Raw genomic sequence first — 23,149 nt, forward strand, 5'->3', positions numbered from 1 at the left:
TTTATCACCAGGTTGAGTAGAAAAGGTTTTTGGTCTTTTAAAGACCATCTGATAAGCTGTAGAGAGGTTGCAATCGGTGGAGGAGTACTCATATTAATAAAATTACAAGTTCTTGAAGTATTTTAACTTCCTGGAAGTATTAAAATAATGTAAAAAAAAGATACATTGCCAAATATACAAAAGAATATTTGAATCTCAGAATTCTTTGTGTCCAATACACTCAATTGAACATGCTAAGAAGCTCTCGGGCCAACCCTTTTTGCAAATTATTTCCATAGTAACCAGCAGAGTATTAGAAAGTAGCCAGCTAGAATAATTTACAAGTAAATACAAAATCATATGAAAATAAATATTAGAATTGGAAGTCTGAAGGTTACCTACTCTAACCTTTCCCATTCAAGAATTCTTTATATGAGGCAAAAGATCCTATACTTGGATACTTCTAGAGTCATAGAGCTCACTACCAAATGAGGAAACCCATTTTTTGTATAGTTATTATGCTTTCTTATAATGAAACAAATACTTTCCCCCTGTAACTTTAACATATTGTTGCTAGTTCAATTCTGGAGCTATACAGAATAAATAATCTCTTTTGAACAAGAAAGTCCTTAGAAAAAAGGTTTTGTGTCCCCCCAGTTTCACCCATTTCCCATATGGCATGGTTTGCAGCCCTCCCTACCTTCATGACTTCATATTTTGTCATTATCCCTTTTAAAATATAGAGCCCAGCATAGAGCACAGTGTCTCAGATGTGTTCTGACCAACCTAAAATACAGTAGTAGACATTAACAGGTATACAATGTCTGGAATGAGTAAAACAGTATGTCTTAATGACAAAGTGTTGTGTAGTGTTGTTTGGTTTTTTTTTTTTTTACTGCCATGATACAATATTAATCCATATTGTTTGAATTCAACTAAAACTCCCATATAAGCTGCTGTTAAATCAGACTTGTCTCCATTCTATGCTCCATTGCGTACACAATTAAATTTTTTAACCAAAGGGCATTTTCATGCTTATTATCTTATTAACTTTAGTCCATGGTTCCAATAAGTCAGTATCTTTTTGGATACTGATTCAAAAATTCCAAATCAACAAATACTTAACTTTGCTATGGTTTTTGTAGGGAAGTATCTGTTGTCAAAATAAAATTGTCAAAAATAAATAAAAAATGTTAAAAAGCAAATACTTAAGACCCTACTAATAATAGATACTTAAATACACTGTAATGAGTACTGGGGATGCGAAGACAAAAAAAAATTGTCCTTTCCCTAAAAGAGTTTGCGTTCTACCAGGGAAATACAACATATGAATGTCATAAACACAGAGTACATACAAAAGTAATTTCAAGACAGAGAGGGCACTGAGGGGAATCAGGAAAGCCTTGTGTAAGAGAAAGCTCTTAAGGTGTGCTTTGGAAGAAATTTAGGGATTCTATAGGGTAAGGTGAGAAGGAAATCCATTCCAGGTATCAGAGAACACGTATACTAAGGAGGTGGATAGGAGGTGGAGTATCATTTACAAGGATCAGCTAACAGGCAAATGTCACTGAAATGGAGATTTGCATGAAAGGGGATTATCAGAAATAAAACCAGAAAGGTAGAGGTGAATCATATTGTGGAGGGGTTTAAATGCCAGGTTAAGAGATGCGTATTTAATCCTAGAAGCAATAGGGAGTCACTGAATGTTTTTTGAATAGAGGAGTGAAGTGGTTGATGAGCTGTTTTGGGGGATATTAATTTTACAGTTGTCAAAAGTCATTGAGCATTTATTAAGTGCTGCTTATTATATGTATCAGGTAGTATATGGAGGACAAATTGGAGAAGAGAGAATAGAAGAAGCAGGGAACCAATTAGAAGGCTATTTAAATAGTTTAGGGAAAGGTAGTGATGGCCTGAACAAGAATAAAAGATGTTGAAGGGAAATAAGCAACAGATATGAGAGATGTTGTGGGGGTAGAATGGATAAGTTGACAATTGATAGATACATGGGATGAGGAAATAGTCAAAGATGATACCAAGTTTGTGAACATGGGTAAATGGAAATATGGTGGTGCCCTCAATAAAAATAGGGGCATTCTTGGGGGAGGGGAAATATTAATTCTGTTTTGGACATGTTGAATTTGAGACGATACTGTGTGACATTTATATAGCACTTTAATATTTACAAAACTTATATACATATTAATTTTATTTTCCCAACAACCATGAGAAGTGGGCCTTACAAGTAAGATTATACCCATTTTACAGGCAAGAAAAGGGATCAGGGGAGAGAAATGACTTACCTTTGGTTATACAGCTAATAGGTATCTAAGAAAAGATTTGAAGCCATATCTTCCTAAATTTAAGTGCCACAAACTAACCATTATACCATGACACCTATCGAAGATGCTACAAGTCATAAAGATAAAATGTCACATAGTAAGGTGGAATTAGAGTTCAGGAAAAAGATTAAAGCTAGATATAGAGAAATCTTCATAGAAATAATCATTGAACCCATGGTAAAATCGCTAAGGAAGAAAGAGTATAAAAAGAGGACGTGTTAAATATCTTTACCAGCATTACGTCATTTGTAAACTTAATAAGCATGCCATTGTGTTTTCATCCAAAATAAAAATGTTGAAATAGTGAACCACTCAAAAGATAAAAAGTTTTTCATCTTGAATTTCAAGGTTTTTGCCCCTCAGAATTCTTTTTAATGATATAGGCTATTGCTAACACAAACACTTTCTACTACATTTTCTGTACAGTGAAAAATAAGAAATTTGTGTATGTGCCTACAGTATTTTCTGGCAATAATTTCAAGTCCAACTGGTATTTCTAAAACAGGAAATTATAGGATTAGTTACTTAGTTTTATTCCTACTGCCTCTGTAGGCCTGTGATGCAGGTGGATTTCCCTCTACCAATAAAGATTTAACTGCTATTTGGGACAATAAAATCTCCACCTATGAAGAATTATGCCCTAACCATGAAGCAGAGAGCTGACCTCCCTTGTCTTCTATCAAAGGTACTCCTTTACTTAAAAGTCCCTACACCTCCTCTCCCTGGGATTCAAGGATCATTGACACAGATGCTGCCCCAGCTTCTCCTTGAGTTTTCCAGTGCCTAGGAGAAATATCCACCCCCCCCTTTCTATTTCAGATTGATGCTTTAAGGTAAAAAAATATGTATTTATATGCAAATAAACGAAAATAACATTAAAATGTATAATGTTATCATCCTGTAATATTTCACTTTCTGGAAGGTTTGCTAAAACTAATCCATATATTTCTCCTTTTTGTTTCTATTTCCTACTCTTTTAAAACTCACCAGCTTTCCTTTCCCCCTCCACTCAGTATTACCTTATCCTGTCCCGTCCTTTTTCTTTCCTAGAAAATTACAGTTGAAACTCTTTTACTGGCTCAAACTTGGTGACACAATTAAGTAAACATTTATTAAGCATGTGCCCTCAGGCTTCATGACTTGAAATACAGAGATTTAAAAAAAAAAAAACCATCCCTGCTAACCTGAAAACACTTATGATCTAATAAAAAGGCTACAAACAAATAAGTGTGATGCAAACTGCAATGTAATAGGGCAAAGAAAAGTTCTCTATGAAAATATGAGGGAGTGATAACTTTCAGCAGGGGCAATCATAGGAAAATAGGATACTAGCTCTAGAGCAAGAGGTTATCTGGCCCAACCTCCTTATTTTGCTCATGAAGAAACTGAAGCCCAGAGAAGTTAGGTGACTTGTCAAGGATCATATCAACTGAATATTTGAGTTGGGAGGTAAACCACTGGTGAAAGCTTCATGAAAATGGCGTCTGAGCTGGGTAATGAAGGCAATAAACAAGAAATGCACAGAGGTAGGAGAACACAGCTAGTGGTCTGGTTTGTCTGGAGCATAGAATATAAGAAATGGAACAATACAGGATGAAGCAATAATTGTAGGTTGGAAGCAGGTTGTGGAGAGCTATGGACAGCTTAAGGAGGTTAGGTACTATTGCTTGCCAAAACATGAGATTTCAGAGGATTTCCTTCAGCCTTCCAGGTGCACTAAGAAACCAACTCAGAGCAGCACCAAGCATCATCACAGTTTGAAACCATTCCCTGACATTTTATCAGCCTTCATGGACTCATGAAGTATCCAACACTATGCTTATGGTTGTTGGCCTTCATGCCCAAAGAGAATCAAAATGACATCACTATGTTGGGGGTCAAGATACAATGCGTCCAACTGTGACTGATCAGACCAATACAAGCTCAGAAGACTCTACCACAAGTCCATATGAACATTTGGAATGGAGATGTCATTAAATTCACATATCTCACATTTCTTTTGAGCTACTGCCATTCTGCTTTATTGGTAGAGCACAGCAGCCTCTTTGTTGCTTACCAATGTCTCACAATCAATTCCAAAGTTCTTCAGAGAGACCTTGAGAATGTCCTTGTATCACTTTTGGTACTGCTTACTAGTCCGGGACTGTTGTACTTTTAACATTCTTTGCGTTTTATAATTTCTCTTTTGCTGACAGCTATTACTTTTCTCTATTGTCAGTGAACCTGTAATAGTCTCCTCAAACCTTCTAACTTGCGTTTTTTTTCTATCAATTTGGAAAATAGATCATAGGATGAAAAATTTAGAGCTAGAGATGACCTTGAAGGTCCTCTAGGCCATCTCTGTCTGTCTGTCTGTCTCTCTCTCTCTCTCTCTCTCGCTCTCGCTCTCTTGCTCTCTCTTTTACATATGAGAAAACTGAGGCCCAAAGATTTTAAATGACTTGCCTAAATTCATAGATACAAGAAGTACTAGAACCCAGAAATATTGCTTCTAATTTTAAATCTTCTGAAAAGGCACATTTGAACATTTCCCCTTTTGTATCTCAAGGGGCTACTAATATTTGAGGATGATAAATAAGTTCCTTTCACCATCAACCCACTCCTCCAAAACACAAATTAGGTTCCATTTTCATAAAGATGAGTATATCAAATGCAGTATGCTTTCCACTATGCCACACAAATCATTTAAAATCATGAACAAAAGAAGAGAAAAAAAGCTCTGAGGGCTTCTTGTGTTAGTAAAGTAAATGAACTTCATTATACAAATGTTGTGCATTGTGAGATTCATTTTGTTGACTCACAGGCCATTTTTTTGGCTTCACTTCAATGACCATATACTTCCTGGTTCTCAGTTGTGTTTCAGATAGATGAGGTTTTCAGAATAACTGTGGACTGCCTGTATACATCTCTCCCCTGTATAAAGCAATTTTGAAAGGGTTTCTTTTTATTCTTAGTGAATTATGCCTATATTTTGATTTGTCATTATCACATTGAGCAGAACAGAATGTTTTATCAGTGTCATTGTCACAGTAAACTGGGAACAAAATATTGTTTTATTTTCATTCATTTGCAGGTAAATTCTTCTAAGTCCATAGACCTTCAGATCTCATTTTGAAGTCTTTCATAGGTGTCAGCTCTTTACAGGATGCATGGGGAAACCAAGCAAGATAATAAATAGAACCTTGGCTAATATATAAAAGAATTCAAAATACTAAGTATATTGTCTCTAAGTGATTGTGTTTTAAGTGCCATAATAATGTGATATAGCTAATGTTTGTCTACATTAGCTAATGTCAGCCACATTTATTAAAAATATTCCAAATGTTCACCATTAAGTCAACAATTGTTTAATCCACCAATGTCAATACCAACTATTTGGTTAACATTAAGGCACTTTTATAAAACAGACTTCTATTGGGTTTTTTTGTTTGTTTTTAATTTCAGATCAGAGCTTTGAACTGCCCCTATTTTACATAACCTCCCCCCAACAATGATGTATAGCCAAAAACATTTTTCAAAAATATTTTCAAGAAGGTTCTTCTAAGAACTTTAGTGCTTATTGTAACAGGTCATTTGAATTTTCATTGGTTACTTTTGGCAGTGTCACAGTTTGGAGCATTAATGACCTGTAGCCAAGAAGCATTATGGGGGAAAGAAAAATCCATCCAGAAGAATGCTCAAAAAAATACTGGCCAGAACTTAAGGGCGAACAAATTTATATCCAAGCTTTTAGGAAATTAATTTTGTTCTGTGTGTATAATGAGATGTAGTTCTGATAGGCCAAATGAAATAATTCTATATGTTTGAAAGGCATCAATATATAATTAATATGGTTATATTGATTAATCAGTCTAGTTTCAACACCTCTTTCTAAAATTATTTAAATGTTATTAGTAAAAGTGTGCCCATCACACTCCACAAGAGTTGAAATGAATTTTTTATAACTGCAGCTAGCTATCTACTCTATAATGATGTTACAAAGAATGTATACAATAAATCCATACATTAAACTTCTCTGTATACTGTTCTCAAATAAGAAAGTATAAAAATAAAGACTCTACAGCTATTATACCTAGGACCACATGGGAAAAAATATTGCTTCTAATTTTAAATCTTCTGAAAAGGCACATTTGAACATTTCCCCTTTTGTATCTCAAGGGGCTACTAATATTTGAGGATGATAAATAAGTTCCTTTCACCATCAACCCACTCCTCCAAAACACAAATTAGGTTCCATTTTCATAAAGATGAGTATATCAAAACTTTGGTTTTTCCTCATTAACAGCATTTCTAGTTCCTTTTCCAGGGGAACAAAATGGGGGGGAAGCACTACAACAGACCTTATGTTATGATCATTAGATTCTGTGGTGATTGTAGAGAACTCTTTCCTGATTTGGAAATAAACCAATTTCAGGAATATATCCTGAGAAAAGACAATAAGGAACTGTTGTACTTGGTTTTGGCCAAACACGATTTTTGAAACTTCTAGGCTGATGCATATCTCTTCTCTACTAAGAGGCTGATAACTTGGCTTTTTGTTTCTGATAGGCATTCAAAATTTCAGAAATCACTACTGGGTCCTCCAGTGTGGTAATATCTCCCAGATCCTGAGTATTGTCAGTGATTATTTTCCTTAAGAGCCGCCTCATGACTTTTCCAGACCGAGTTTTTGGAAGACGTTTTACCACCTAATAAGAAGAAAAGGGGGGGGGGAGCCATTATTAGAATTTAGAAGTGATGTCCTGACCATTAGGAGCTGAAGATGGCTACATACTACTAGGGTCTAACTGAGCGATAAAACCAAAAGTAGGACCACCCTACCACCTCAGATAAAAAAGCAATTCTTACGGTTGATTTGTGTAATTAATCCTATAGAGAGATTCCTGAGGTAGTAGTCCCCTATGATATGCCCTATATATGCTTTATAGGATGATACTTTCTAGTCAAAGTTCTTCCAGGTTTTTTGTATCAGCCTACAATCTAAAACTAATCTTGGAAAGTAGAAAGTGAGCCTGGTATTGAAAACAACTCAGAGATTAGAACTACCAAATCTTTGGAGTTAAGTTAAGGACCTTGCACTTCCATGAAGCACTTTCTTAACTGGGCAGAACAAATTTAATTCAGATGATTTTTCCCCACCCTCAAATTCCCAATTGACTATTATTTACAAATATTGCTTTTTTTCTTTAATTTCCCTTACTTTTATGGAAATAGTTGTCTATACCATACAAGCTCCATTCATGGTAAATAAAAACATCATGTTTAAATACACTTCTCTTGGGCTTCTGCCTTCCTTCTCTAGCACTTACTTTATTTTATTTGTAAAGAGGTCACCTGGGATAATGGATATAGCTAGACACCAATGCTTCCACTTAAAATTTTTATACAACAATATGGTGTTGACACAGTAAGGGTGGTAAAGGTCAACATATTATATAACCTAAGAGAGTCTTAACAGGACTTTCCTAGGCATACCTTCTACTTTCTTCCCTAATTAAAAATTTTCAACCCCTGCAAATTAAATCAGGATGCCTTGAGGCACACCAGTATGCATTCCCCAAATCTAAATATATCTCAAAAGACTTAAGAAGGCTTCATGATTCTGGGCAGTTCACTCAATACAGCAGCGGAATTGTCTTTTTACAGTGCCTTACCCAGAATCTCTGATCTCATTGTTATAGAAAGCTCCCAAAGGGAATCTGCGAGTCTTCCAAAATTTATGTTCTTAGAAAGTTGCCTGAGGTATTGAGAAGTTGAATGACTTGCCCATGGTCATGTAGACAATATAAGTCAGAAATGGGATACATACCCAGTACCTTACACCTGCCCTCTCCCCCTTCCCAAACTCTTGGGTAATGTGCTAAGTACTTTCATTGTTTGCTTCATCACATTCCTAGAGATTGCCCAAATCAACATGCCTTTGTGTGGACCCAAACCCTCCATAACTGAATGTTCTTGGTGGTCCAACAAATGATAGTTATAATGTTCCTCAGATCTTATGTCTGCTTTAATACTTAGAAAAATCTAAACAGCCACTGTTCTGAACACCCAATGAAAATATAAAGAAGCTCCCATCCCCCAAAAGTAAGCCATCCTATATAGAACAGCTGCTGACCTATATTAGTGAAGGGGAATTTCCTCACCAGGACTTCCTATACCAATGAAGTCAGAATCAAACCAGATTGCAACCTTGTAACTGTGAGAACCCAGATAATGAATACTCTGATAAGGATCTCTTATGTTAACATTTACTCCATGATATTCTCCCTATGATTCCCCATGAATTATTAAATGTCACAATTTCTGAAGAATCAAAGTTCTTATAACCCAGAGTTCAGTGGAGAGCCCTAGTGATCCTAAATTGGCTACAGTATATTACCAACGATAACTTACAAGTGGCATAAAACATCCCTCAAGAGATGTAAGATTGAAAAAGGGAGGTGGACCTGTCACATAATAAGAGCAAGGGATAACAGGTGAACAGACCAAGTATTGTTCTGGTACCCACAGAATGTTTAAAGGTCTAGGAGGAGAGCCTCTGGAGGGCTTATGGGGACATGGATAAGAGAAGCACAGGATGAGAAGACAAGTAAGGGTTGTAGCCTGTATCATTGGAGGAAGTGCCCATATTATTGAGATCATGAAGCCACTGGAATATAATAAAAAGTAATGACTCTCTATGGAGCTGGAACAAAAACATTAAATTGTGCATTAACAAATGTTTATAAGCTTGGGCCCCACTCACCAGAATTTGATCAGGCACCGCATATTTGGCTATCTTGGTGGCAACAATTGATTTGAGCTCATTCAGTATGATGTCTGGATTATCTGTGTCATCTTTCAGTACTATGAAAGCATATGCAGCTAAAAGAAAAGGAAATGGAATGTTAGAATACAAATCATCTTCCAAAAACCATTTCTTTTCCTGTGTGCAAGTTACTATTTAAACAATAATTTTCATCAAATTCATTAACAACATAATTGAGTATTAAGTGGTAGTTTAATAATCCTAGCAAAAACACCACCACTATAATGTAAAGGTACCTATATCACTACCTTTCCCCCAAATTCAAAGATGTGCCCTAGTACTGAAAACCTTTTATTACTTTGGAATACCAACTAAACAATTTATCACCTAGAATTACAGAATTTTTAAAGGTGGAGACCTCGGTGACTATGTAATGCAATTCATACCCAAAAAAGGAATCCCCCTGTAAAATGGCAGGTCATCATCCAGCCTCTGTCTGAAGACCTCTGATGAATGGAAACATCTCCCAAGGCAAACTATTCCACTTTGGAACATCTCCAATTTCTAGGGAGCTTTTCCTGAAATCAAGCCTAAATTTTACTTCTAGTTTTTCCCTCTGGGCCAAAGAGAACAAATTCAGTCCTTCTTCCATATGACAACCCTTCACATACTTAGAGACAGCTGTCACGTCCTTTGAAGTCTTATCTTCTCCACACTACCTAGCCTCAGTTCTTTCAGCCACTTCTACTACATGATCTCCATACCCCTCACCTCATATCTCTTCTCTATTAAGAGGCAGATAGCTTGGTTTTGTGTTTCTGATAGGACTCTGCCAGATGAATCTTCTTAAAGCCAAACCCTAATCATATTAGTCCTTACTCAAAAATGTTCAATAATTTCCCCATTGTCTAAAAAATAGTCCTAATTCCTAGCTTGCCATTCAATGACTTCCATGATCTGACTCCAACTTATCTTTCTAGCATTATCTCTCACTACTTTTCTTCAGGCATCCTCTACTCCAGCCAAACTAGATTCATTGCCATTTCTCCCCAAATACTTTGTGCTTCTTTGTCTTTTTATGAACATCTGGAATTCCTTTATCTTTCTATCTCCGTTTACAAAAATCCAATCATTCCCTCAAGGTCAAGCTCAAAAGCTACATTTTCCATGAAATTCTCTCTTCTCCACCAAGTAGGAAGTAACCTTTCCTTTTTCTCTACTCCCACAGTACTTAGTTTGTCCTTTTATAGCACTTATCTCTTTCTGTCATGTATATGTATTTCTATGCTTTATTTCCCATAACTTCATTAAAGTCCTACTCCTATGCCTCATCATGGAATGAAGGTGAACTTAATAATTTCTAACCAGTCCTACCAAGCTGGGGAAGTCTCCAGGACAAATTTTTATTTGAGAATTAGCCCAATGGAGATTAGAGAAGCTTGCCACCAAATAGGCTACATGCTAATGAATTTTTCAGTCAAAATAATTTTCAGTGACAATCTTTGAAGTTGTAGAGACCTTGCAGCTTAGATAGGTGAGGTATCTGTATCAGTGAAATAATGGATCCTGTTATCCTAAATTATATGTTGAGAGCAGGCACTATGATTGATCTTTGTAACTCCTCTTCTCTGAACATATATAAGGCCTATGACAGTACTTTGCAGATAAAAGGCACTCAGTAAATGCTTATTGAATCGAATGAAGTAAAAATGAAACATCACATTGAAGTTTCTTAAGATGCATTACAGAAAACGATCTCAAGTACTATGAGTTATTCTCAAATACTATTTTCGCTTTCTATAATATCACTGCATTCATTTGACATTTTGATAACTATACATAAGAAGGTACCCATTTTAAAACTATCTCAAAAGATATTTGGCTTAGTATTCACCCCCAGAATGCTTTGGAAGCTATCTGTGTTTTGAAATATATGGTGAACAAATATTACCTGTGTAACAATTGGAACTAATATTAACAGGAAGGCCCTAATGACAGCTACTTGGAATGTTCAACTATAGAATGTTCAATACTTTTATTACTATTATTACTATTGTTTTATATTTATATATAATATAATATTTATATTATTATTATTTTATACTCAAATGTATCAAAACTTTCTAGAATTTATTCTTCCAATCCTTCAGCTCTGGTTGAATTGTATGGGCAATTTGTAGTGTTCATTTGTAGTAGTAGGCCAGAACTGAATTTTTCTCTCTGCCTTTTAACAGCTTGGATTGATTTAAAGGGAGAGAAGGAAAAGAGTTATTCTAAGAAATATGGATAAGGATAGTCCAGAAGCTAGGCAGAGAGTACAGGAACCATCATACAACTTGTAAAGATGATATTGTACTAGATATCAGTGAACAATGATCCTAAGAGGAAAAGGATCTTTTGGGTCCTAGGGTTACGAAAGCATTAAGGACTGGAGAGAAATTGAGGAAAGAGTGACAGGAATGGAGGAGGCTCTATGTTCACATACCCAGAAATCCAGTAGATTCCTTGTCCTTTCTTCCCAATTATCTGTACTAAAAACATCTCTGGTGAGGTGGGGCCAGAACTAAATTTCTGGTAGATGAATCTCTCTTCAAACCCTTCTCTTTATTTCCTTCACCTTTGAGCTTGCCTACTGACAGGTCACCAAAGCAAATGTTCAAACCCAACAAACATTTGCTCATTCCCTTCTCTCTTTAGAGTAATAGGATAAGTACTTGGGGAGAAGCAGCTTACAGTCTATTTAACAGGGGGTGAAGATTCAAATAAAATAAAAATAAGTGTTATGTGAAATCTAGGGGGAAAGGAAGATAATCTCTTTCTGTGAAAAGACAAGGGGAAGGGGAGTTTTGTCCCAAAACAAAGTAGAACAATCAGTCACAGAGAACCATGTTTTCTTTAGCTCAAAGAACAATCATAAATAATATTGTAATGTGTTCAAGACAGTGACTAAGATCCAAACTTTAGAACCAATATAATGAAAACCAGATAAGGAATTTCTTTTATTTCCAAGTTCTTGGCTATTTGGCAACCAAAATTTAGTCACTGTACACCAAGAAATTACACGTATATAAATTTTATACATATGTAATGTTTGCCTTGGCACAAGTACGATATTCTTACTTTAGACTAGATGTCAGCTAGGTACTGAGGAATCTTTCATCATTTTAATGTCCTTACAGGGGCTATATTGCTTCATATAAGTGTCATCTTCCTATACACCTTAGGGTTTGCATCATAATTGATGTAGTTATAGGGCAAAGGAGTTAAGAAGCCACCAATTGCCTATAATATCACAATTTTTAATCATCTAATCAATAATTATTTATTAAGTGCCTACTATATGCTAGACATTGTTCTAGGTTCTAAGTTTTACAAAGACAAAAGAATTAAATAATTGCTACTGATAAGGAGCATACATTTTTTCAAAAGAAATAACATGTATATAGATAAGAACACACGAAATAAATACAAGGTTGTTGGGGGATAGCAGTTGGGATCAGAAAAGGCTTTGTAGAGAAGTTGAGCTTTGACTTGAAAGGAATGAGGTGGAAATGAGGAGGGAATATATTCTATAACTGTGGAAAAAGTTTAAGAAGCTCAGCAAATCTATATACATGTGAGGTAGCCAATGCAATGGTACAAAGAACAAGGGACGGGTCACGGGGAAGATGGAGTGCCATGTACAAGAAACAGAAGAGAATGCCTGTTTGGCTGTGCTATAGAGTGTGAGAAAAGAAGTAACATATATATACATATATATGTATATGTATATATATATATATATATATATATAATGGGGGCAGAAAAACAGGTTGAAACACAGTTGAAAAGGGCCTTTAAGAAAAAAGGAACTCAAATTTTATCCTAAAGGCAATAGTTTACTGTAGTTTGTTGAATAAGGGAGTGATATAATATTGTCAGGTTTCCTGATAATCATTGGACAACAAGGGATCAAGTGTGTAAAATTTCTTGAGTAGGGACAAAGAAAAGAGTCTTTACTGATCTTTTAATGTTCTTTGAAGAATATATTCTACTTGACAACAAACTTTATTGAAGTAAGGAAGAAAGAGAAGAAGGACCTCAAGTGATAGGTTCAAAGGGCTGAGACTGATCTGATATCCAATATACAAACAGAGGTTTTAGAGTTGGGAAAATAAAAGACCATTTATAGATAATAATAGCTCACATTTATATAGTCATCTATCAGTTATTGTCCTCATAACTGGCCTGTGAGGAAAGTAGTTAGTATACATATTATTGTCCCGTCTTATAGATGAGGAAACTGAGATTCAGAGAGTTTAAGAGGCTGAATAATTTACCCAAAGTCAAAGATAGCATGAGATTGGGACTAAAATCCATATTTCCTGAAGTCCAAACTGCTTAAGCTGACCATAGCCCTCTGCCAAATTACCTTTGCATCTTTAACTTCCTTTATTCCCCTTCAAAAATTTTATATACTGGTCAAACCAATCTATTCACAAACCTTTAAGATTAGTATTTTCCTGAATTTGTGTCTTTGCTTATATGCACCTATGATTCTTGATTGTCTTTCCCACCATGTACCTATCAAAATTCTATTCATCCTTCAAAGCCAAACACAAAATCTCTTCTCCCACAAGAAGCCATGTCTGGCCACCCCACAAAGAAGTGATCTCTTGAACCTACAAACTCCAATAACATTTGTTAGCTATAGCATTCACATATGATACTTATCATATACTACTTATATTTTGGTTCTGGGCCTAGTAGCCATTCAATAAAAATTTTCTGAATGCAATAAAAATAATTCCAGCCTCATGTTCCAACAATTGACTAATATAACACATTATAAGAGGAAATAAAGCTGGAGAGCAATAGAAATTTTCTTGGCAGCCAAACCAGGCTCAAGAATAGAAAAGATTATAAAGCAGCAGTCAACTACTAACTACCTTTGGTGGATTAGAAATTTTCTTCTATAAGACCTAAGCCCAAAATAGATGAATAATCAGACATAACCATTGGAAAAGATCCTTAACATGTTTTTGTTGAAAGACAATTCAGAGATACTATAAAATGATAAATATTATGTTTAGGGAGCATCAAAAAAAGAGAAAACCAGAAAGAAGATAGGACTGGGGTGGGGGACCTGCAACCTCGAGGCCACATGTGGTCTTCTTGGTTGTTAAGTGTGGCCTTCTGACCAAATCCAAATTTTACAGAACAAATTCTTTTCTTCTGGGTCCTTAAGTGTGCCTTTTGACTGAATCCAAATTTTACTGAACAAATTTGGTAAAATTTGGGTTCAATCAAAAGGCCACACTTAAGGACCTACAAGGCCACAGGTTCCCCACCTCAGAGATAGGGCATACTTAGCAACTTGCCACCCCTTAGTGGGCATTTTTTTTCTTATCTTCACTATCTTATGCATGGTCAAATTAGCACATGTCAGCAAACTCAAAGGAGGTTACTGGAATATTTTAAATTTTTGAAGGAAACAGTAATACAAACTTTTGGGTATTTTCCTTTCTTTTGGAACCATAAACCAACAAATTTTGGAAACTCTACCATAGGACAGAATGGTAAACAGACTTTGGGAGAAGAAGTGTCATAGACTCTTTTCATGAGCATTCAGAGGACATGAGGAGGGCATAACTTCCTCTCCAAAGATCCTCAAAAGACATTCATTTCTCTAGTAGTGCTATCCTCAAATAATACACATTTATACTCAATCAGTTTCAGCAAATTCAAAAATATAGAATGCCTGCCTTTTATTTCAAATGATAATTTGTCCATTTATTTTGAGAAAAAAGTATTGTTATTATACTCTTCTTGTGGCACCTAGGGACCTCTATTTTCAATGTTCCTCCATAATTTGTATATAAAATTAGAATAATTTGTAAATTATCTCATTTTTAACACTCACCTTCTCCTTTTATGTCATGAGGGTAGCCAATCACTGCTGTTTCAGGCACAGCAGGGTGGTTAGTCTGATAATACAGAGAGATAAGAAAAACAGAACATATGAGACTAGATAAATAACCAAACTCAGTAAATTAACTCCATCCCCAAATTTGATGTATACTAATACACCTGCCCCCCACCCCCTATACAAGGTATAAAGAAATGAGGTGCTATACAGTGTTTCCAGAAGAGGTAATTAGGAAAATGATAAGTTTGTGAATTACCATTGCATCTTCAATCTCTGCAGTTCCTAGACGATGACCACTGACATTTATAACATCATCCATTCGTCCAGTTATCTGGTAATATCCATCCTCAGTCCTATAAGCACCATCTCCAGAGAAATAATAACCTGGTATGATATAAGAGTTTAGAATCACTAAATGCAAACTTGGCCTTGGCCCTGAGAAAAGTCCTCTCACAGTTAATATCCTTCCAGTGACCCAATCCAGCGACTTCTTTCTGTTTAAAGACAAAAATTCCAGTGGTCAAACTGAATTATCCCTGGATGCATGAGTCTAAAAAATATGGTAAATAACTTAGAAATTAAGAGCTAAAATAAAAACAGCCAAAAAATTAAATGCATAGAAAAGTATAGAGAAGGGGACATGGAAGCAAGAGGACATGTTTATTAGTATTTTGTTTAAAGTTAATACACACATTTTAAAAGCAAATTATAAATAACTTTGAGCTTATTATTTAATGCATGGTCATTTTTCTCATAGGAATTAAAAATGGAAGAAACACTAGAGTTCATCTGGTTTAACCTCCTAACTGCAAAGATGAGGAAACTAAAGCTCAGATGATGGAAATGACTTGCCCTTGATCATACATCTTATTTATTTTAATATTTTGCTTGAATGCTTTCTAGACTAAAGATGTATTCTAATTCCTCACCATGATATAAAAAATATCTTGCTTTTTGAAGGCTATGTTTGCAGAGAATTAGCTCCAGCGGGTCCTCACAAACAAGAAATGCTTCAACTACAATCCCAGAGATGGATCTGTTGTCTTTTGCCCAAGGACCAGCCTAAGTAAACCTAGAAAAGTTCTATCACTAGGTTGCCATCATGGGGAATGAATTTTTCAGCCACAGAAACTGTCTACTAAGTTATAGGATGTTGTAATCTGCATTCCATTGTTGGAGTACCTACACTAATAAAATTACACACCTTGGAAATACTGAAGGATTCCAATATTCGTTTGTGACTAAGAAAATATTCCTGAAACATTCTAAGATCCTCAAATAAAAATGCTAAATAAAAATCATTCCTTCCAATAAGAAACAGGAGGTAGTATGTGTTGTCTTTTCAGTTTTAAACACAATAACACAAGATGAAAATTTAATGCCTTAATTTATCTTTTCCATATTTATTTCCTGGCTCTTTCCTTTAGAAGGTTGGATTTGGCTAATTGGCACTTTCTGAGAAACAAGAAACCAATATTTTGCGGAGCTGAGATTTTGTCACATCCTTAAGCTATACTAAGTTATCCACTTACACACTGTTACCTGGATAAACTTTGAAGTATGCATCAATAAATCTCTGATGATCTCCATATATTGTCCTTGCCATGCCAGGCCAAGCCTGAGTAATACACAAAGCACCAGAGACATCACCACCTTCTATGACTTCTCCCTGAAAATAAAAAGATCCGAAAAGAAACACACACACAAAGTTTCATCAGAAAACAGATCCTGGTAGAGATTTGAAGGGCTAAAGAAGAAGCTTGCAGTCAATATTGTTTTCTTGGTTGTTTGATATGAGGCAGAGAATGAAAAGCACTTACCTCTAAAAATTCCCTCTGACTTCATTTCTAGTAGGAACCTCTCCCCCAGAGTGGAAATTATTATCATGTGCACTATCAAATGCATTATTCCAGGCATTATATGAAACAAGTTAAAGAAATGTGGTCTCTCCCCTTAAGAAGATTTAAATCTAATGATAATTGTAACTCATGAGCCTTTTCTCAGTATAAGGATAGTTGAAGGGAATATATATGTATATATAGTAGGGTACATGTGTGTATAAATACATATGTGAGTGTGTGTATATGTGTGTACATGTATACATAGCCAGAGGGCACAGGATCAGTTGAATAGGAAGGGATGATATCTAAAAAATAAAATTAAGAGGTGAGAGAGGACTATAATGAGAGAAAGAGAAAGGGAGAGATAAAAGAGAGTAAATTAATATAAAAGAGGCAAGAGAAAACTATTACAATGAAGGGGAAGAGCAGGAAGGTGAAAGGGAATGGGTCAACCTTACCCTCATTGAATTTGGCTTAAGGAGGAAATAACATACACACTCATTTGGGTACCTTACCCTACAGGAGAGTAGGGGGGAAGGGATAAGAGGGGGGATGATAGGAAGGAGGCAAGATTAGGGGAGAGGGTAGTTAGAAGCACATACTTTTGAAAAGGTACAGGGTCAAAGAAGAAAACAGAATAAGTGGGGGGCAGGATAGGATGGAGGGAAATATAGTCTTTTACAATATAACTACTATGGAAACAGTTTGCATAACTACACATGTACAACCTATATTGAATTGCTTATCTTCCCAGTCAGGGTTGGTGAGGTGGGAAGAAGGGAAAGAATCTGGAAACCAAAGTTTTAAAAACAAATGTTAAAAATTTGTTTTTTACATGCAACTGGGAAATAAAATACACAGGCACTGGGGTATAGAAACCCCTCTTTCCCTACTAGAAAGTTAGAGGGGATAAGGGGGAGGATAGAAGAGAGAGCAGATTGGGGGAAGGGGTATTCAATAGGCTCACTCTCTTGGGGTAGGGGTAGGGGAAAGATGGGGAGAAAATTTGTAACTCAAAATCTTGTGAAATGAATGTTGAAAACTAAAAACAAATTTAAAAAAGAAAAAAAATATTTAAATCTAAAACAGATGACAATGTCAGTTACCTGAAAGAACACTGAGGGTCATATAATTACTAAATACTATTATAACACACATTATATATTAACAAAAGGACAAGAGCCTATTGTGGACGTGAAATATCATGGTGAAATCACATGATTTCCATGTTAATACTAACTAGGACTGGAGGAACTCTCAGTCTCTTTTCTAATAAAGAAAGGATTGGACTTGGCCAGCTACACCAGGGTGAAATTGTAGAAGATATTTCACTGAAGTACAATCTCTAATTGTTAGGTTATAGGAAAACTTGCCTCAAAAGGCTATGCATGGAAGACAAAGGGGACTTGAAGCTGCCAGTAACTGTCCATTATTTGCTTGACTTTTTAAAAAGCTACAAGACATTCTCTTGGTATTAGTGAGCAGGGTGGTAAGAGATCTAGCAACTCAATGTTTGAGTTGGAACATGTAGTTCATCTCAAAAATTATCTGGAAGCTATAGTAGAATGTAAGTTCAATATGAACCTTGAGTTATAAAGTGTGGAGGGAATAGGTGTTGGGGAAGAAAAGGCTAGTGCACCAGTTCCCAAGCCCTGAGATTGTGTGAAGCTCTGGGTCTGGTGCCTGCCCTTCCCCCATACAAAATTATAAGTATTTAGGGAAAAATTATGAAAGAGACCTTACAGATGTTTGAGAACTAAATGTCAGAGTTCTAAGCCCTATTAGTATTCCTCAATGAGAAAACAGTGCAACTGGCAGAGCACAAGCAGATTCAGATCTTGAGGCTTGAGCAAGCTCAGTGTGAATATGAGGAGGTCTATAACATGAATAAGGTCTGAGTGGAAGTTAAACTCACCTTTTCATCCACCAAAATTGGAGTAATTCCAAAAAAGGGTCTCATAGCCATACCAGGGATGATCTCAGCCCCCTCCTCAGAAGGCCGAGGAGCAATACAAATGCCTCCTGTTTCTATATAAAGAATATGCAAGTACGGAAAATTATAAGTTAGCATCAGGAGTAAGTGATATTTTATCCTTATCTAGAATTGATTTTAAGAGGCCCAAAGAATGTTACATTCACAGTCACACTCATCCATTCTGCAGATTTCTGGATGCATAGAATTATCCCTATTTTATGGATTCATAGTGATTACACAACTGCAAAGTCAGGTTTAGGGTTTGAATTTTCTGAATTTATATGTATTCTTTTTAAGAAAGGAAACTGATCAGTAAATATACTGGGAAATTTAGAAATATCAGGAAGCAAATTAAATTTTGTGGCACAATGGCCCAGATGACTCCCAATTATATGAGTTTTTATGAATTTTTGAGTTTCTCTGACAATTCTATAGTTCCTGCATTTGTCAGACAAAAGCTAAATTCATTAAGGGGCAAAGCAGCATTTTAAAATTTGTATGTCTTCCTATGATATGATACAGAATTAAATGATGCCTTTTATTCAATAGCAAGTGTAATACACATAAGCATGTGACATACACACACATATGTGTTTAAGGAAGAATATACAATTTCTCACCCTAAATCATTTTTTATATTGCTTTGCAGAATCTGTATGAAGTGTTTTGAAAAACTAAATTACTCTGATTACATAGAATTAGAATGCCCCTGCAATTCTAAACTTGATGGGATTATTATCCATTCAAACTGTGTTTCTTCACCAGTCTGGCTTCATCTCTGCTCAGATGAACTTTATGGCAGGTTGGTGATTTCCACTAACTGCATTCAGCAGAATAGAATGGTCTTCTGCATGGATGCCCTAACATTGATGCAAATACATAAAAGAGAAAGGGGAAATTCATTTAAAGGTGGAAAAGTAGATAACATAACTTTTCCTAATGGAGTTAAAATATTTAGCATCACAAACTTCTAAAAAAAAAATAGGACAGGGGCAGCTAAGTGGCACAGTGAATACAGCACCAGCCCTGGAGTCAGGAGGACCTGAGTTCAAATCTGGCCTCAGACACTTACTTAACACAAAAACTAGCCGTGTGACCCTGGGCAAGTTACTTAACCCCAACTGCTCTCCAAAAAGCAAAAAAAAAAAAAAAAACAGGACCATCCTTATAAAATTCACCTGAGTACACACACACAAAAAAAAAAGGCTTAGTATTTGTAGGGACGAAAGTAAGGATGCTCATGCTGTGAGCACTAAATTCTTTGCTTCCTTTATCAAACCAATATTATAGCCATATCTTGACACACTGATAGTCATAATGCTTTTTTACCTGTTTGCCACCAGGTGTCTACTACTGAGCACTTGGTATCTCCCACCACCTTGTAGAGCCATTCCCAGGCCTCCTGATTAATTGGTTCTCCCACTGAAACCAAAACAGTAAAAGAGGATGATGTGAAAATTCTTAGATTTAACTTTAATGAGAATAACTGGATTCTGTATCATTTTTTATTGATCCTATTTACAATTAACTGTTTTTGTCTTGTAACTGCCTAAGTTTTGGCTCTTTTCTCTAAACTTAGCTCAGAAAGTCAGCTGGTCTATTGGAAGTTAAGTTTGGAAACTCAGCTCTACTAATCACTGTTCTATTCTTGCCTCAAGGAAATCCATTTTGGGGGATCCAGGTAGATCCCAGGGAGTCTGGTCTAGTATCTTTATACCACCAAGCTATCTTTCAAGAATGTCTGGTTTACTTTCCCACTCGCTATCTTTTAACCTTGCAGGTGGATTCAAACAGTGAACACCACTTAGTCACATAAGGGAAGGAAGGGGTTGTTGATAGCCTCTCAATTCTCAACTTCCAACCAATCATATTGTTCTGCTCACCTCAGGTATATAACTAGTCATGTCCTCAACTCCATGATGTCACCTACCCTGTTTTATTATTTGTTTGCACCTTGTAAAAAATAATTAAGTCTTAAGTTAGGGGTCTTTGGTCTAGAAACTGAGTCAAAGGCCTATTCTATTGATACATTTTGCCCTACTAATAAAATGTTACCTTGCTTGGAGTCTACCTCTGTTGAATTTTACTTGCAACAGTTTTGAGTTTAGATCACTTGCTTTTCCCCCACAGGCAAGATAAAATGAAATTAATCTGCTAAGTGTCAAAAATCTAAAAATATGGTCCTCATCTTTGGCCCCACACTCAAGCCCCTGGCAAGGACTATCTATCTATATGGCCCAAAAGAAGATGGGACGTGGCTACCTTGTCATGATCTATAGTATAATGACTAGAGGTTCAGGATTAAATGACCAACCACAATCATGTTAGTAGGGGGAGTCCAGAGGCAGAAGTAGTTGGCAACAGAACCAGGAAGATCAAACCAGGGGAAAATACAGGAACAGAGACTAAGGCATGGGTCAAAAAAAAAAAAAAGACAAGACTGTGCATGGGATGAAGCAAAGAATCAGAACGAAAGCCAAAAATTAAGGACCAGAAGCAGTCAGGTCCTTGATTTTTGGTTTCTATTCTCATCTTGACACAGAAAGAGAAGATAAGTTCCTCTGAGCCAAGATGGTTGTAGGGAGAGGATGCTACAATTGTGAAATGCTGCATGCATTTTCAAATGAGGAGACTACAAACATTTATAGATGATGCCTACTTCATGAGAGGTCTCATAAAAAGCAGAACATTTAAGTAAAACTAATACTATAACGTCAAAATAAAACACAAATTATTACAAAAGAGTCTAGAAATGGGTGCCCCTTAAAGGAGCCATCATTCAAAGGCTTTAGCATATTATAACAGTTACCTTCTTCATGAAGCCTTTCCTGATTCCCCAAACTGCTAGTGCTTGCCCTCCTTAGCTACCTGTTATTTCACTACTTTCTGCTTATTTGTATTTATTCTTTTTATAATATATGACATTTCTGTAGCACAGTAGATAGAGCCTGGAATCAGAAAGATTCCTCTGACTGGGTTCAAACCTGGCCTCAGACACTAATTGTATGACACTGAGCAAGTCACAACCCTGTTTGCATCAGTTTCTTCATCTATAAAATGAGCTGGAGAAGGAAAAGACAAACCACTCCATCTTTGCCAAAAAAAAAACCAAAAATGGGGTCACAAAGAGTCAGACACAATTGAACAACAACATTTTTTATATTTATTCTATGTTTAATTATGCAGCAGATATTAAATTATCCTATATGAACCATCACAGGGATTGTGAACCTGGAGTCCACCGTAAATTTCTGGGGACTCAACATTTGGATGCATTGGAGATCAAGTGCTTCCAGCCATGTGATGGCTCAGCACTAAAGGACATGGTCACTTTGAATTGATGAAGCAGCCCCTTCATTGGCTGCTGACCCACATGAGCCAATGACTGAATGGACTTCATAAAAGGTGAGACAACTTCCTACTCAGTCTCTTACTTTGACTCTCCCATGTAGGAAATAGTGTGTTATTTCTCTAGGCTCCCTAAAAGAAGGTGAGAGAGTGGATTGTGTTCATTCCTTAATTCCCACATAGAGCATAGACTCAGCTAATCAAGCTGACATGTGGAGCTCTGGCTAGTCTCTATTTTGTGTTTCCTTTCCTCAGCAAATGATGGTGCTTCTTCCTCCATGTAGATGTGTCCAGCCTTATCCAACTAAGTGAACTTGAGAAATTTGGAGGTCCTGCATTCAATGAGTGAAGTCAATTGATGGAAAAGGAAGCTTTTCCATTAGACAAGTCAATCACCAATAAGAGAGAAAGTCCAAGTCCTGACCTGCCTTGCCAAAAGACATGGACTTTGAGGGATACAGTGCAGATTTAAGGTGAAATGTAAAATGCAAAAGAATTATAAAATAATCAGCAGTCTTACAAACTCCTTTAGGTTTAGATAGCTTTATGTATCAACCTTCTGGCCAGGTATAACAATATTGTCATTGACTCTTGTTTAGTTTAAATAGGATTACCAATCCATACTCAGGAAAGTCATTTGTGCCTTTGCTTATCATTTGTGTGTAGGAAATAAACACATGTCCCATATTTGATTCATATTGTACATTGAGTAACATTCTACGCTCTCCTTTCAGAGAAGCCCTAAATGTGAGTCTAAACCTAATCTATAAGTAAATCATTCTCTAGGGACTGGAGATGGGGCTAACAAGCCAAAGTGTGAGAAAATAGAGCCTATCCCCTCTCTCATTAAAGATCACATACAACCCTCAGGACTGAACCCCCTCCAGACCTCATGGCTGTGTCCAGAGCAGAGGGGCCCTTATAGGGAAAGGGGATGAGGACAGTGCCCCAGCCCTATGGACCCAGTAGTTTATTCCTTAACATTAAGCTTACATATGTATTTGCTGT

The 23,149-nt window shown here is 36.2% G+C and overlaps 1 protein-coding gene across 2 annotated transcripts in view; it reads right to left on the minus strand.

The window, feature by feature from the left end:
• Positions 1–5,356: 5,356 nt before the first annotated feature.
• ACSS1 (acyl-CoA synthetase short chain family member 1) overlaps positions 5,357–23,149 on the minus strand; it is a 72,870-nt gene continuing 55,077 nt past the window's right edge. For both annotated transcript variants that reach the window (XM_069075530.1, XM_069075531.1), the window contains 7 exons: positions 20,123–20,215; positions 18,734–18,846; positions 16,520–16,646; positions 15,234–15,361; positions 14,972–15,035; positions 9,067–9,185; positions 5,357–7,009 (listed from right to left, as the gene is read on the minus strand). In XM_069075530.1, the coding sequence (XP_068931631.1) occupies positions 6,833–7,009; positions 9,067–9,185; positions 14,972–15,035; positions 15,234–15,361; positions 16,520–16,646; positions 18,734–18,846; positions 20,123–20,215 (821 nt within the window). In that variant the 3' untranslated portion in view covers positions 5,357–6,832. The remainder of the gene's footprint in view (positions 7,010–9,066; positions 9,186–14,971; positions 15,036–15,233; positions 15,362–16,519; positions 16,647–18,733; positions 18,847–20,122; positions 20,216–23,149) is intronic.

The sequence above is a fragment of the Petaurus breviceps genome, unplaced genomic scaffold, assembly GCF_028583685.1.
Source record: "Petaurus breviceps papuanus isolate PSGF00001 unplaced genomic scaffold, PetGlider_PUasm1.0 90919, whole genome shotgun sequence".
Classification (NCBI taxonomy): domain Eukaryota; kingdom Metazoa; phylum Chordata; class Mammalia; order Diprotodontia; family Petauridae; genus Petaurus; species Petaurus breviceps.